Source organism: Chroicocephalus ridibundus, chromosome 6 (genome assembly GCF_963924245.1).
Source record: "Chroicocephalus ridibundus chromosome 6, bChrRid1.1, whole genome shotgun sequence".
Lineage (NCBI taxonomy): Eukaryota > Metazoa > Chordata > Aves > Charadriiformes > Laridae > Chroicocephalus > Chroicocephalus ridibundus.
The window spans coordinates 51585024-51602360 of NC_086289.1; the positions used below are offsets into that span (position 1 = coordinate 51585024).

The 17337-nt window shown below is 38.6% G+C and overlaps 1 protein-coding gene across 9 annotated transcripts in view; it reads left to right on the top strand.

Moving 5' to 3' along the window:
- DOCK10 (dedicator of cytokinesis 10) overlaps positions 1-17337 on the top strand; it is a 160944-nt gene that overhangs the window by 76672 nt on the left and 66935 nt on the right. For all 9 annotated transcript variants that reach the window (XM_063338053.1, XM_063338056.1, XM_063338051.1 and 6 more), the window contains 8 exons: positions 4740-4812; positions 5130-5261; positions 5535-5669; positions 10476-10659; positions 12321-12406; positions 13900-13983; positions 15076-15231; positions 16750-16971. In XM_063338053.1, the coding sequence (XP_063194123.1) occupies positions 4740-4812; positions 5130-5261; positions 5535-5669; positions 10476-10659; positions 12321-12406; positions 13900-13983; positions 15076-15231; positions 16750-16971 (1072 nt within the window). The remainder of the gene's footprint in view (positions 1-4739; positions 4813-5129; positions 5262-5534; positions 5670-10475; positions 10660-12320; positions 12407-13899; positions 13984-15075; positions 15232-16749; positions 16972-17337) is intronic.

The window sequence follows — 17337 nt, forward strand, 5'->3', positions numbered from 1 at the left end:
TTTCCCTTTTCCTTAATAATGCATAAATGTCACTCACCTTTAACTGGGATTAATTCTCCTTTTAGTTAGCCTGTGTAACAGAGGAATAGCATTTCACTTAGTGCTTTATAGCTGGACTGTGCAGAAGAACTGGGTGCAATGTGTACAGCATGTGCTGGTGCAGCACTGGTGATACGAAGCTGCAGAAATGTGCAGGTATGTGGGTAAGTGAGCATCCCTTCTGTGCTTGGAGGCAGTGCATTAAAATCAGTGTAAAGGTGCTGGGAGGTGAAGGAACAAGTTCCTTAAATTGAGTGGAAAGAAATTAAGAATTTGGTGCTTTTTCCTTCATGTGTTGAGTTCCTACCCATACTCCTGTTTCTGGCAGGTTTCTATCCTGCATCCTGAGGACTGTTAGGGAGTAGTTAATGAAATCACTGAATACCCAAATGAGCTGTGTTACTGCCTCCTTTCCTGGAATTTGAGGCATTAAAATCATGATACTGGATGAAAAAGGTTGTTTTGTGCATAGCAGCCTTCCAGTACCTAAAGGGCCTACAGGAAAGATGGGGAGGGACTCTATCAGGGAGTGGAGCCATAGGATGAGGGGTAACGGTTTTAAACTGAAAGAGGGGAGATTTAGATTGGATATTAGGAAGAAATTCTTTCCTGTGAGGGTGGTGAGGCATTGGGACAGGTTGCCCAGAGAAGCTGTGGCTGCCCCATCCCTGGAGGTGTTCCAGGCCAGGCTGGATGGGGCTTTGAGCAGCCTGGTCTGGTGGGAGGTGTCCCTGCCCAGGGCAGGGGAGTGGAACTAGGTATCTTTAAGGTCCCTTCCAACTCTAACCATTTTATGAATGGATGCTCCAGGCTTGGGCTGGATGGAAACTAGTACTAACTAAACATATTGTTGCAGGAATCAATAAAGTGATTCTTATGGCCCCTTTAGATGCTGGGTTCAGAGGGTTTTGTGCTGCAGGCCTTCCCTCAGATCTGCATTCTCTCTTGCGTGTTGGTATTTTTATGAACAGTGAATATGGTAGTACAAAAAGCCAATAAAAGCAGTTTTGCTAATCAGAGATTATAAACATACCTTTTCTTAAGTAGCCAGTCTACTGATTGTTTAGAAAATTAATGCATTTAGTGCTCAAGAAAAACATTTGTAGCACAGCGGTTTTCCATTTAACCTTTCAACATCTTCAATCTTATGAAATACGCATTTGACAGATGCCGTTCCATTACTCTGCACAAAAGTACATTTTAGATGATTACATACATCCTCTTCTGTGAAGGTTATTTTAATAGGGTGCTTAATATGATTTACTTTCATGAGTTCGTGCTCCAGAGATATTATGGTGTCTCACATCTTACTTTTTTCCCTTGCATAGAGGATTATAACAAAACAAGAGACTTGTTTTGTCTTGTATCAGAACATAGCAGTCAGGAATGGTTTGGATGCAGCACTGGTTGATGTTTCAGAAGAATAGTTATAGCAGGAGTGTCTGCATTTTGTTTACTGAAACTTGCCATGGCTTTTGAGCTTAACATACCTTCATCAGAGCTGGTTTGGAGTCCACCTCATTTTGTACCATTTCCAGCCCCTTCAGCACCAGTGGACCTTGATTTGCACATGCGTGTTACGAAGTTCAGTGTTTTAGACTAAATCTCCGTATTAAAAATAGTGGCTTGATACGTCCTTGTTGTAATATTGTATCTCACTGTTGTTAGCTGTGGATGCCCAGTTTCCACAATTTTTTGTTTCATTTGTACAGAACTGCTGCTGCACTATCAGAAATCTGAGCGTATTGTTGTATCAATTCCTTTATAGGGTATAATTGTATTGGGAAAGATTGGATGAGTGTTAGGCATTTAGCTTTGCATCATGAGAAAGGAACATCATTTACAATACCAGATCTAACTGTGGCTGAAGTACTTCCATTTGCTGAGGGTGAGCTGAACCTTCCCCTGGGCTTTCCCATTTAGAAACACACAAATTGAGACTCAGTGGCCTTCAGCAATGCTGAAGGACCTCATACTTTTTTGTACATGAGATCATGCTGTAATGTTTCACACAGTCATACAACGTGTCAAGTAATGTCTGCATGGTGTAGCAGATTTTTATCAGATATCAAAGTTCTTTCCAAATACTGACCATTTCTGATTGGGAAGCAGCTGCAGTGTGATGCCCACCATCTTGGGCAGGCAGTGAGGACTCAATGTGTCCATGGTGCAATTCCATTGAAGTAGTGCTGTGGCACCAGGGAAGAGCTCAAAGGCATGTGCACAACACGACCAAAATGTTTAGCAATCGCTTTGGTTTTTCTCTGAGTGTGTTCCTCCTTTGAGATTTTTCTCAGATCTTTCTACCCCTTAAATTCCTCTCTGTGTGCTCTCACTACCTCTTTTTACACCATTTTTGATGCTTTGTGCTGGTGTGTTCTTGCTTCTTGAGCAAGTGGATGGGTGGAGGAAGAACAGGGGTCGCTTGGTGTGTGCTGTGGTGACAGTGTGTCTGGGAACAGAAATAGTCATTAGCAAAGTTTTTGCTGTCCTTTATAGAAACCTGGAACATTTGGTAGATGTTTTGGGTCTGGTCCCTTGGAATTCTGCATCTTTATATGGGTCTGAAGAGACAGTAGGCAGTGAAAAGAGGTTATACCAAACAGGAGCATGTGCTTACCACACTTTGTCTGCCTGCCCCAGAATGATGAGGAGCATGCCCAAACAGATTCCCATCCAAGGAAGGGAAAAACTTCTCCTATGGAGAATGACACAAAGGCCTGAGTGGATGAGGGTTTCACGGGTGGTCAGTGAGATCTGACACCTAAAGCAGTAGTGGTCTGTCCTTTTCTCTTTTATAGCTCTGCTGAGAGGAGAAAAGGATTTCCTTCTTTCTAAGAAGCTTATTATGTACCCAGGCTTGCGGAAGGGCTGTGGTTTAATGGGACAGGCTCACTCTCTGACCGTGGAGCGGCATAGTGGGACAGAGTTGCTGAGGGGTCAACACTCCACTAATCCAGCAGATTTCTGACTCCTTTCTCTCCCCAGAAGCATCAAGGGCATTAGGGTTGGGGTTTTGTTTTGTTGGGTTTTTTTTAGTAGCTGACTGACTTAGTCCTGTTACTGGTACAGATCCTCAAGCAAATCTGTGCAGTGGTGTTATCTGTCCATGTGTGGCCAGAGCGCATCGGTCAGTCTGCTTACACTTCACCTCAAGAGCGTTGTGGTGCTCTTTTAGCTCTGAATAATGAATAAGCTAATAGGGTTTTTGTCTAAAAAAGTGAAGGCTTGAAAGATGTTTTTTGTAGAAGGTGGGATTTGACTTGAGATTTTGGTGTTCTTTTGGGTGGGATGGAGTGTTTGTGTAAAAATTTTTAGTAGCTGCCCTTGGTTGCATTGGAAAACCTGCAATGGATTTCCATCACAGATATTCTGAATATTAATGCTTCTACAGATGTCAAAGTTGTCAACAGATTTCAATGTTCCTTTTATTTAAAATATTGATCAGTTATTTACATTAAATAAAGACCAAAACTAGAAGAAACTAAAACAGAGAATAAAATACTCCTGTTTTCTGCGTGCACTTGGCTCTCCTGGCTCTGCTGAAATGCTGACTTTGGTTGTGGTGGGGTAGTCACGTCATGAGAACGGTGACGTTGAAATGGGGAAAGTGATGAGGAGGTAGGTATTGCTCATTATTCTTGTCTTCCTAATCTGTAACTTGTGCATGAATGAATGGAAAATGAAAAAGGTGAAAGTTAACTTTTTTTTTTTTTTTAAACTAGAGACATTTAACATTATGTGCTAGTGTGGGCTAAAGTTTGCTAAATTGAGAGAGGAAACTAGCTTAGGAGTGTGTGGTTTCTCAACTTCTCTTTGGATTTGCTTCGTTGCGCAGTAGAGAGTAGTGTTGCTCTGTCCCTGTTCTCAGGCTAGGTAGATGAAAGTAAGTTCTGGAAAAGTCAGTCTTCCTGATAAATGATGGCTTTCAGCATGACAATTTTTGTACATTTTCATGTGATAATGAAAGATTTGTAACCTTCAGGAATTTGAAAACAATGTTGGTATTTGTTAGGCTGCAGAAAACCACATTTTTTTTCTCCACTTAAAAATATCTTTGAATTTTTATGATATCTATTTGGCTGTTACTTCAGGTTTAGTTCTGCAACACGCGAAGTACTCTGGGATTAAGTACAATTGCTTATGTGCTTAAAATTAAGCAAGTGCTTAAGTGCTTTGCTTTTTCATATTCAGTTTTGGTTTAAGTCTACAATATGAACATCTTAAATGGCACCACATCAAAAGACATATGTGAAAGCGGTGCTCAGCATATCGAATAGTAAAAAATATCTTGAAATAATGAAGAAACGGAGAAGCTTTAAGCTGAATGTTCTGATGTTGGTTAGAAAAAACTTTTAAAGAGTTCATTCTCATACTTTGACAGCCTTAAATGGGATAGCTCTTTGGAAATTGGGTTTTATTGCCTGTTGTGGTGGAAGAGCAAGGAAGAGAACAAGAAGTGATATTTCATCATTTGTATAAAACTGTTACAACTTCATAGTATTGAAAAAAAAGATATATGGGTCTTAAGAAAAAAGCTGTATTTTGAAACTGTAGTGACTTTTAAAGGAGGTAATAGGATCACAGAAACAGGTGTACTGAAGATGCCATGGGGGCTCGGGATGGTTGCCTCCCTGAAATAGCACTTATTTAAAAATAAAATAAAATAAAATTGAGGACCTTTTTTTCTTCCCTCCCAGAAGTGAGTGTAGACCAGAGAAACTGCCATCACATTCCTTTGAAATCGATCATGAAGATGTGGATAAGGATGAAGTATGTATTCTGGGTTTTGATATTTTTTTTTTCCTCTGGGGAAGAGTTATTTATTGCTTTAATATCAAATAAAGAATGATAATGGAGGCTCGTTATCTCCTATAAAATATTTCATATTTTAAATAACTCTGAAGTTAGTGGAACAGCTTTGTCTCTTATGTCATCATGTGCACAGCAGGCCTATTAATTACATCTTATTTTAAAAGGAATGAAAGGATGATTATTTGTTGTCAAGCAGATATTCACACATTACATTTTTTTTTGTCTTAGAATTCAAAAAGCAAATCCATTAAATATTAACCATGTCTTTCGTACAGGATACAACATCCCACTCATCTTCTAAAGGTGGTGGTGGTGGAGGAGGAGGATTAGCAGCAGGAGTTTACAAGTCTGGATGGCTTTATAAAGGGAATTTCAACAGCACTGTAAACAATAGCATTACTGTTCGGGTAAGGGGACAGCATTTTTTTTTTTTGTTTATTCCACTTGGATTTATATCCCCCACAGAGGCACACTTGTATGCCATTGTCATTTAGCTGTTTGTATCTCAGGTTTGATTACATTGCTTTAAATGATAGTAAAGTTATATTGTTGTCCGCAAAACTGTGCGATTGAAGTGAAGTTAGGAGTTGCCTATTACTTAAACCCTGTGAATAAAGTATCAGTGAAAATAATTTACAGTACAACTGTCATTCTTTTTAAATTTTTTTTCCCCACTTCAGTCATTCAAAAAGCGCTACTTCCAGCTGACGCAGTTGTCGGATAACTCATATATTATGAATTTTTACAAAGATGAAAAAATATCAAAGGAGCCAAAGGGATGTATTTTCTTGGATTCTTGTACAGGAGTCGTACAGGTAAGTTTCAGTTTATTTCATTGTATTATTTGGGTGTCAGATAAATTTAAAAAGGCAAATGGAAGAACACATATGTTAATGTAATAGTGGTCTCATTAGCAGCTTCATGAAATGAAAACACCATTAGTTTTGCTCTTTAAATTGGTGCAAGTACTCAGACTGAGAGGTTACAAAAACCACAGGTGAATTATGGTAGCGGGCCATGCATATGCTCTTTGCCCATGGCACACATGGTGAAAAAAAATACATAAAATATTTCTTTTCACTGAAATTATTTTCTTAGCTGCCAGATTTTACCTCACGCTTACTAAGAGCACGCTTGCTTATTGTGGGTTAAAGAGACTCAGGTTACAAAGCATCGGCTGTTGGGCAAGTGGTAAATTAATCCTGTATCCTCAGCCTCCTTAAGTCATCACTTTTGGAGGTGATAGAGAGTCTTAATGGCAGCAGGTAGGACAGAGCCTTATTGTTTATTGTGGCTTGGAAAAATAAATAGCCAGAAATGCCTGACACCACCTTTTTTGTTGTTGTTGTTGTTGCTCCTAAGATTGAGTTCTTGGCTTTTTCCCCTCTCTTGCTCTGCCTTTCCTCTAATTCTGTTAATGTATTTAGCTTTTTCTTTTTTTTCCTCTTTTTTTCCATTCTAAATGAGATGTTATCTTAAACAGTATGTTACTGTGGTTGATCTAGCCCCATTTGTCACTAAATAAGAACATTCCTTTTCTTTTAGCTGTACTTTACTACTTAAACGGTAAAGATTGGCAACAGTGCTAGTGCAGACCGAGTTGAGGGTTGCTTTGAAATAAACCTTTCAAGTAATGCAAGGGAAGAGCTCCTGATAAACATAAGCTTTTGTTGGTTGGGAGAGCTCTCCTTCACCCTTAAACAGGGCCTTGAGAGCAAGAAAAATAATCAGTGAGTAGTTCACTCTGGGAACAAATATTTGCTGACAGCCCTCTGCAGAACCTCATTCCTGCACCCAGGAAAGTACCCAGCTCTGTAGGGAGTTATTCTTTTCCCTGCGTGGTTCAAAAGGGAGGGATTTTTAAAAATGGCTGTAGGACAGGATGGAGATAAATGTGTAGAAGGACAATGATGTTTGGCTGTGTCAGTCCATTGCCTTGAAAGACCCTAGCAGGTAGCTTGGAATTGTGGCAGAAGCAATAGAGGAGATTCTTATACAGAAATCCTGTTTAGGAATTACTGCTTGCTCCTGCTCGCCTGGGGGTGTGTGCTTTCTTTTAAAATGGGTCTCAGCCAGAGCTCTAGTTAAGCCCTGAACATCCCTGTGGTGTGGTTTTAGGTACAGATTTAATGCCATTGCGGAGGGTGCCTGTTCTGCTGTGTTTTTTCTGATGACACTCCATGACAGCAGAAATGTCTTGACTGTAAGATTTCTGTCCTTTTTTGACTAACCTCTGACAAAAAAGCTCAAGAAACCTTTGAAATCCTCCTCCTGAACTTTGATGGCTGCCTTCTAAATCTACAGTGTTCCTGCAAATTGTCCCAAACTGTTTGAACTGTATGTTCTCCTCTCGCCTACCCCCAGACACTAGTTTTTGTGATTGTTCTTTGATTGACATTTAGAATGGGATGCACAAATTTATGGGCTGTCTTCACTAGCAAGAAGTGATTCTTAGCCAAGGGGGTAATAGGACAAGTATCATCAGCTCTCAAAGCCTATGACGAACTTAGAATCATGGGCTGAAAAACAAAACCTGGCTTAAGAGTTGCCATAAAAAGGGGAGCCCATAGAATGTGGAGAAAGAGTTGAGTAAAACTGAAGATTTAGAGGAAAACTGTGACGTGAAAGTTCTGCTTTAATGAGTTTTAATACCACTGTAGATCATTTAACTCTCTATGAATGACTTTGAGTTCCTGTTTGATAGAGCTTGAATATCTAAATTGTAGTAAACATCCTGGAGAAATTGCCTCCGGATAAAATAAAAAATACTTCCAAAACAATTCTGTTATTTTGGAAGAATGACCCTGCAGGCATTAGACTTAGCCTGATGTTTCATTTATAGTTCATCCATGGTTTCTTTTTGAATCTTGTATTATTTCCTTCTGGAAGAAATTTTAAAGTTGAAATTAAGTGTTGAAGATTACAAGTCAACCTCAAGGTCCACGTACCATATGGAAGGACTTAAAGAGAAGCAAACTGAGAAATGGTGCTTTTTTTTTTTTTTCCTGTTAACTGATCAGGAAGAAAATAGTTGGCTTTAGATTTGAAACCAAGACTTTGCTGTAGATCTCATCTGCTTGCCAGAAGTCTGAAGTGCAGATGGAAAAGTGGATATTGAAGTTTTCCTGACCTGATGTTTTAAGATTCAGCATGCGAGATGTATTGCTCTATTAGATAATGTCTAATAGTGTTACAGTACCTGATTTAAAGATTTTGGCCATGTCTGTAAGAAGTAGTACATAATATAGACAAGAAATGCATTGATTTCAGTGCTTTTTATACTTTCTGAAGATAAATTGAAATGTAGCATTTTTCCTTATAGATTGTCAATAAATTGGTATACATAATCCACTTTATACTCATAGAATCATAGAATAATCTATCTTTAAAATATCTAATAAACTATCTATCTTTATCTGTCTTTAAAATATCTGTCATCTTTAAAAGTTCTGAATGGCCACTATCTAGGATTCTTGTCATAGTTTTGTTCAACTTCTAGCTCTTGGTCAAGCCCTTGTGTTATGTCAATAAAAACATGTTTCAGTGAAATTTTAGTCCTTGTTTTACATTAATTTGAATGTATGCGGTGATTGGAGGATTAAAGTGATTTCAGGATCAAGAAAAGTATTGGACACCCAAGAACCAATTGCTACAAAACCCAACCTTATTCTTACCCTATGTTGTGTGAACTAAAATTTGTATCCCCAAAAGAATATTCTCCTCAATAAAGTACTTGAGAGGAAAACTATTTCTTACCAAGAGAAATTCCAGTAGCAGAACTAAAAAATAACATGCACGCACGTACACACACACAATCCCAAGTCAGTTTGAAAAGCCAAGATTTGACTGACTCTGTTGACCTGCGTAGCTCCAGAAGTTGTTCGGTCTTAACTGATTCCTGAGCTGGGTCATGACATGTAATATAAGGACTGGAGCAAGTGATTAACAACAGATTGGGTAGGAATCTTCTAAATCATCTTTGCTTCTGGGAAAAAAAAAAAATGTTCATGGAACTTTATTGTCAGTGTTGGTTCCTGGTCTCCTCCTCTGCTAATCTGTATCACATTTTGCCTCTGTTCCTATTAAGTAAAAATATCACTACCATCCTCACTCTCTGGCTTAGAAGCTATTTTTAGTAACTTGTTGGTATAGGACTGCACTGAGAAATAGTTATAGTTTGTAGAACTACAGGATGCCATGGTCATGTTATTTCAGACTGTTAATGAAGAATAATAAAATTTAGTGACATGGCCTGTTATGGGGTAGATGAATTGTTTTTCATTTGTCAGCATCGCTCCAAGGTTAGATGTGTCAACAGAAGTAATGGCATTTTTCTGGAATATTGAAGACAACAGTGGCACTGATGTCCATAGTCAATGGTTGTAAAAGTTTGATGAAGTAAGAGGGGTAGGATGCATCAGTGTTCTTTCAGATTTAAGTAAGGAGGAGAGACAACTGGTGCAACTGCTTCTATAAAATCCCATCACTTTGTTTAATTTTATTGAGCTGTTTCCGTAACCAAGCACCTGTTAATTCTTATGACAGAAACTTATGGATTAACCATCTACTGCAGGTGAAATCTAGTGACACAAAACAGATCTCAGAACACAATCTGTTGCCAATATACTGGGCATTGGTTCCTATTCTATGTTTGAAAAGGGTAGCATTGCAAGGATTGAACAGCACTGTACCTCGCCTTTTGCCTCCTGCAAAAAATTGTTGAAATTGCCTTAGTCATCTTAAAAATCCTTTTAACGCAAAGGCTGCAGTGGGAAGTACCCATTGTAATATTTTCATATGGAGGAATTTGTCCTATTGCAATATTCTGGAGCGATTTACTGCTTAATATCTATTCCAAGTTTAAACTCATATCATCCAGAAGCTCTTTCAGAAAAATATAAAATAATAAAATTATGTAGAAATGTTCTTATCCTAACCACAGTGTTTCTAACTTCTTTGGATGCCCAGAAAATGTTACCTTTATGTAGTTTGTTAGCAGCATCTGTAAATATCTCAAACCAGAACATTTTGTAAGTTGTTCACAATTAGCTTTGACCTATTCAGGCCCAACCTCAGCAGTCAGGGATGGAACAGTCGTTGATCACGTGCTGACTTTGCTTGCTTGCTAGTTTGAATTTGGTGAACTCAGTCCTGTTCCCATTGAGTAAATATTCATATGACTTAGCCCTATTTAGTACCTTTTTGAGTGTCTGGTGTGCTGGTGGCTGTAGGAGGCTTGGGCTTTAGAGGTGTTCTGTCCAGACAACTACAACTCATGTAGCAATGCCGTACTTCACCATCAGAGATCTTTCATTATTCCACTTGGGAGGTATTCCCTACTGTTGTTTCAAGTGTTATTGTCCATAGTCATAGATTTCTATGGCTAAATAGAAGATGTATATTTGGCCACAGAAGATCTTAGATACACAAAGACCCAAGAATAAATTGACATAATTTGCGTTTATATCGCACTACTTGGATTTTCTTTAAAGCCACTGAATTTTGCTTGAATGTTATTTTTAAGGAGTGACCATATACAAGTCCACCTTACGGATGCCTTTTTCAGTACCTTTTTAGAATTAGTTCTAGCGTTTATTTTTCTTTTCCTTTTGTTCCAACAGAATAACAGGCTTAGGAAACATGCCTTTGAGTTGAAAATGAATGACCTCACATACTTTGTGCTGGCAGCTGAAAATGAGCAGGATATGGATGACTGGATTTTCACTCTCAACAAAATCCTGCAAATAAATCCAGAGGGAACCATTCAGGAGAGGAAAAGTGCAGATCTCACTGATCTGAAACTTGGTAAGAGTGAATAGTGTCCTGCATTGGTTTTTCTTAATCAAATGCAAAAAATTGAACCTTCAGATATCACTATTGAATCATTTTAACTCCCCGAGTCTGTAATGGATTCTGCACCTATTGATTTTGACGAAGCAGCACCAGTCCTTTGGCAATCCCTGAACAATGTCAGCTAACTCCCCACAGATCATTTTCAAAAGGCTGTGGGGGGAGGTAAAGCTGCTCCCCACAAAGTCAGCAGGGGCAACGTGGCTCTGCTTTGCGCATGCAGCTCTTTTTGAAATATAGTCCTCTCTGTCAATGATCTTGCTAGTACTTTGTGGTTTACTGTCTTGGGAGTCTGAAGGTTTTAAAGAGTTTTATGCTGAAGAGAGGTTAGGTCAGTTCTTTTTCCAGCGTTTTGTTTTCCTTAAAAATCTGGAGCTAATAATTAAAAAAAATACCAGCTGTGTTATATTGCTCTTCCCCTGGAAGCTTATTGACTTTTCATTTCTTGCTTTTTGAGTTTGCGTATTAATATGCATTCGCTGTGGAAGAAAGAATTGGATGCCCTGTTATACTGCACTCTTCATGTGGCAGTAACTCATTCCTCCACATAATAAATCCACGTTCAGTTTGGATGAACCCCAGCTGAAATTCTAAGGCTGAAAACACTTGAAACCTTAACACGGATTTGAACTGCTTGTGCTCTGGGCTGAATCAAAGCTTTGAATCCACATGCATCTGAGTCTTGGGGAAGTTCAGAGCTAATTGAAGGCTTTAGGCTGGTGTTTATAATAAATTCTGATTTTGGAGGGACAGGATACTCTTCGTATAGCCAAAGGTGCTTTTATGATTTGGAGGCGAAAGAGACTTGCACTTCAGAATCAGAGAAGTACTTCTGAAAATCCCACCCATAAGGGATATTAATGAAACAGGAAGAAATATGTGCACAAAAGGTCAAAGACATAAGGCTAACAGAAAACAGAAGTTTCTACTAGTGGAGAAAAAAAACCCTGATAACAAGCAACAGGAATGTGCTATGGAGTTAACTTGTGAAAAGGCGTGATGCTTTCTTGGCAGAAGAGCCCTAAATGGCTGTAATGACTTATTTCGCGTTGGGCTGAATTACCTAGTGAAAGCAGAATGGTCCCTGGTGAGCTAAGTAGAGCAGAGGGTTTGCTGTATAGTGTTGTTCTCTGGATCCATAGATTTGCGGCTCATGGAGTCCAGACTGCATCCCTCCCCTTCCCAAAGAGCGAGTAAGGTCCTGCCTGCCTAACTGAAGATTCCCTTTACTGGGAGTCCAAAATATTTCCATTAACGTAAACCTTCAATGTTACCTCAGAAGGGACTGAGAGAGCAAAGGAAGGTGTCCTTGTTGTGGGCACGAATATTTGTCATGAAGGAATGTGTCAGACATTTCACTGAGTAGAGTCAGGCCTCTTGTTTGAAAGCTTAGATATGGACTAAGTTACTGTATGCACCAGTGGGAAATGAGGTTGAGGAGGACAGGGGTTTGCATTAGTATCTCTTCCATTTGTTAGCCTGATGATACTAAAGGGAATAAAAAGAAATAGCAGGAGCATAGCTTTCCGTTTCTTTCCTTTTTTTTTTTTAACCCCAATGGTAATAGCAAGTATAGTAAAACCATTTGCAAGTTTGTTTTTTTTCTTCTTTTCAAGACCCTGCAGAAGTTTCGGTGAATTATGACTGCTCTCAAGAAGAGACTGATTCTTCAGAGAACATCTTGCACCCTGACTTTGCAAAAGTAATGGATGTTATATTTGTCTTTACAAGCTTAGTGGAAAGTGCTACCTAGGTGAAGAACGCCTGCCCATAGATGTCATAAATATTGTGAAGGGTTTGAAAATACAGCACAGCCCATTGTGATTGTTAGAGTCATGACAAATGACAGGAATAATTTTCTTTCTGAACAGCTGATGGCTTTGTTTAAATGAGAAAAGCTTCACTGTGGTTTGATTTAGACCTGTGAAGTCACTAAGGATCTGGTCCCTGCAGTTATCTGTAAAACACTTACTCTTTTTAACTGCATTTCAGAAGAGTTTGGCCCTTGGAGAGCCAGGATTTCCTGTGTGACTTGCAAGGAAACGAGCTGTGAACTCTTCATCACCTTCTGTAATTTCATTGAAAGATGCACGTAGTATCAGGAGAGGCGTTTTGTTCCTCGTCATGTGGAGGAGATAATTATAGGCAGTGCTAAGAAGTTTTTTGATGAAAAGCTAGATTGGAAATATTTCGCTGCTTTTTCTTAAATGAATGTATGATGTTTGTAATCTTCTGTCAGTGAGCTACTATAGATACTATCTATCTACCCAGCCAAGTGCTATTCGTGGATGTTACTCCCACAGATTTGAACTGAAAGCTGTATATGCAAATAAGGACAGAATTTGGTCTACATTTTACTGGAGGTTGTATTCATATCTATGAAGTGGTCACCTAGAATTTAAAACCAAAAACAAATAATAAAAAAAAAGCCAAAATAAAAACAAAACAACCAACCAGTTAAAATGTAACTGAGTTTATGTATTAAGGATAGTGGTAGTATCTGATCATCTTGTCTGTGGATAGATACTTTTGAATGGTTTAGTTAAAGCAGGTATCTCAAAGGTATGTTAAAATTATCTCAAAGGCCACTGTTGGCCTGCAGGTGGCTTCAGGAAGTTGTTGAGTTGTTTTGATCAGAGAGCTTATTTTTAACTTAGGCATGTGTCCATCAGAAATAAAATGGGCGTGACTGATCCTGCCTCGTGGCAGAAGGATGGATGGGGAAGAGGAGTCCCAGCCTTACCTTTGGGTGACACGCTGCAGTCGGTGTGCCTGCCCACCTGTGAGGCCGCGCTGCACTTTCCTGCTCCCCTTTCTGCCCTTCCCCCGACACAAGTGGTTTTCTGTGGGGGTGGTTTTTTTTTTTTCTTTCGCAATTTGGGAATCCCTAAATGGATTTTAGTGCAGCGATCCACTGTTCTGACATCTTACACAATGGATTCCTTAGTTAACAGATAGGAACTTGAATTACTCAAATGATCTATTTTGAGGTTCCTTAGAAGTATATCGTGGCCTGAAAATCCCTGCTTCACAAGCATATAACATTCAAAGAGTGCCTGAAGGTGCTTTGGGATGACTACTGCAGAAATGAGAAGTGTTGTTACAAGTGAAACATTGATCATTCATTTATAAGTCTAACAACTCTACGGATTTCTGTTCTCGTGCAGAAAACTAATTTATTATCTGTCACCACAGTACATCACAGAAACAGAAGAAACGGTGAAAGCCTCTCGAAATACAGAGCGACTAAATCTTTTCTCTTTGGATCCTGATATAGTAGTAAGTGAAATATTTTTCTTTTTAAGTTCTTAGAACTATTAAAATACATGTGGTCTGAGCTAACTGGGTTACCAAAGCCACCAGAGTGGATTGGAGTTCAGCCAGCAACTGGGTATACCCGAGACTTCAGCTTTGAAGAGTGAAGGGTGCTATCTCTAGTCCGTAAAGATTTTTATATAGACTGTGCCCGTGTCTGATCACAGAGTGGTTGAGGATGGAAGTGACCTCTGGAGGTCATCTAGTCCAGTCTAGCTAAGCTTTGAATTGTTAAAGCAAACAGAAAATACTGCAGGAGAGAACCTCCTCTTGGATTGGGAATGTTAAAAGAACAGTGTTTTTATTGTTATTCATTACACTGAATTTGAGTACAAAAGCGTGAATGGATATAAAAAGCGGTGGGAAGGTACAGTTGGAGGTACAAAAGGCTATCTATGTGAAACAAAGTTTAACTGGAAATGTAGGAAGTGCAGGTTGCTTTTCTTTTTGTCTTCAGCTTGCTTATCATTTAGTGGCAGAGATCATGATTCAAAGAATGTTCCTTGCACTGGATATAAATTCATTGGTGATATAACTGGAGACTTTATTTTAGTTAAAAAGGAGACATAAGTAAAATCAGGATCAGTATATACTCAAACCTGTTGTCAATCAACTGTAGTGGCATTATTAAAAGTATTAAGCAAATTGAAATAGTGGTGTGGTGTATAAGTAAGGGGAAAGGAGGGGAAAGGTCTCAAATCTAATCCTAAAACGTGGTGTTATAGTCTGAAAATATGAGACTGTTTAATCTATATGAGGAAATTAAAAGCTAAAGTTTCAAAAGCAGTCAATAATCAAGAAAAAAATCTGTTCTAAAGTTATAGGATCCTTAATTCTGCCTCTGACATTATGTATGTTCTCAGGCAATCTTTTTGCTTTGCTTCCTAATCTACAAATTAGGAATAACACTCATTTACAATGGTAATGTGAAGCTATCAGCAGGGACTTTTTTGAAGTTTTCGGGTGCTTCAGTGATTGTCAAGACCTTTAAAAAGCTTACTTCATTTTGTAATGCCATGCTTTTCATATGTGTAACGAATGCCCAACTTATTTCAGTCATTGAATCCTCAGAAAAAGGAGTTTCCAGGGACAAACTCTGTGATCAAGCCATTTGAAGAAAAGCCAGCAAAGAGGATCCTGATAACTTGCAAATCCCTCAGTTTGAATCTCCAGGCCTGTGTTACTGAAAATGAAAATGATCCTTCAACCAATGTAAGCTTTGTGATTTTTCTCTCTTTTTTTTTTTTTTTTTTCTTTCCCCTCTCTGTGCACTTGTTATTTTGGAAAGAGAAGGTAAAAGGAAAGCTGTATCACGCACGCATACTGCATTCACTCCTCCTTCTCTGCCCGTCCCTTTGGATTGAATAATAAAATTGATGGTCTTCTCAGTAAACATTTTGAAGCTAATTCAGATTGTAGGCTGTTAACTATGGTTCATTGAGGAATTAAAAATATTAAAATCCTTGAGGATTCTTAACAATTGCTATAAGAAGAACAAGTTTAAACTGCCAAGACCTATGTAGGGAGGCAATTGAATATCAGTTGCTGGTGAACTGTTTTTCAGAGAGAGACCAGGAACCAAGCAGATTAAATTACAAAAGAGAAGGCAAAATAGAAAGGACTGGATGCTTCATCTAGTGTAACAGCCCAGCTAAAAACAGGACAAAACAGAAAATTTTGCTTATTCTTACTTCAAGAAAAAAGGGCAGGGAAAAGCGATGTGTAGCTGTCAGTCCATAGCTTCTAGTTAGTTCTCTGAAGCAGGGAAGTTTTGAGAAACTAGCGTCCTGGCAACTCAACTTTCATACATTACATATTGAGGCATTGATTATTTTTTTAATTTTTTTTTTTTCATTTGAAGATGACCTCTACAGTGAGTGCATACTCAGCATGATGTAATCAATACTTTTTTTTTTTGGCAGACTGGAATAACTGTTTAAATGAAGTCATGATGACTGTACCAAGGGCATGCAATAATTCACTACAGAGGCTGAAAAAGCATAGAATATTGTACCTGCCATGCGTTGTTCCTTATCTCCAAAGTTTTAAGATTCTGATTTCTGGACAGCTCAGAAGGTGTTATTCTGAGACTGATTTATTTCATCAGAACTACGGAGGCTCTTTGGAGGTTACTTGCAGTCATAGGACTTAATTCCCTGGTACTATGCGATAGAATAAGTGGGTACTGTCAGAGCGGTTTGAATGCTCTTGGTTTTGTAGCAAAATGGAACACGTGTTTCCCACAGAATAATACACCCACGCATTTGTGTTTGTACCAGTAAACATTTTTCATCTACTTAACATTTGTCGTCTTTGTACTGCATTTCTGACTATCCCTGGAAAGCCCACCCTCACTCTTCCTTCTTTTATACTGATTCTGAATCTACATTTTAAAAATCCTGTAACATGTTTCTCTGGGGCTCTGTTCATTTACTCTAGTAGTTATCTGTGACACATACATTTGTTTTTTATTCTGCGAGTTTTGGAGTTAGCTGTCAATTACTGTTCTGGCGCATTATTAACAAACTACCTTTAAAAGCCCCTAAAATTACTTGGTTGGAAACTAACTTTGGCAGGGGTGTGCGTGAGTGTGTTTTTAATGGATCTCATAATTTGTAAATAATGTTTGTTTGCTTTCTTTTTTTCTAGCTGCAGGAACTTATTAAAAGATAGAGTTTTACCCCCTTGGTCTCAATGACTGCTACATTATGTTTCTGGTGTTTTCTCCAGGTAGAGCCTTTCTTTGTGAGCGTGGCACTGTACGATGTCAGGGATGGCAGGAAGATCTCTGCTGATTTTCATGTGGATTTGAACCACACACTCGTTAGACAGATGATTTCAGGTTCCTCATTTTCATTAGAAAATGGCACTGTTGACAATATAGACTCAAATGAAACGGAAGAACCACAGATCAAGGGGTTCCCAGAAGAATGGCTGAAATACCCAAAACAGGTATTCCACATGTGACTTGCATGACTTAGTGACTTGTGTGACTTATTTTAGTTCAGTAGTAGTATTCATTTTCATGAGAGAATTTATTTGTGCTGTACCAATGGTTCTTATTTTCAAGAATACTCATTTTTTGTCTATCAGTGGTACTTGTATACAGGTGCTTGATTTTTGAGCTCTTCATATAGACTTTAAAACCATTTACAATCAAAACTTTGAAAAAAGTTAGTGTCTGTTATTTAGAGAAACCACCCGTGTTTCCTGTGCTCTTTGGTTTCGTTTGCTGACCTCTCCCAAACCAGCCAAACAAAACTGCAACTTAAAGCGACACCTAGATGCTGCATTAATCTTGGAGTACTTCCCCATTCT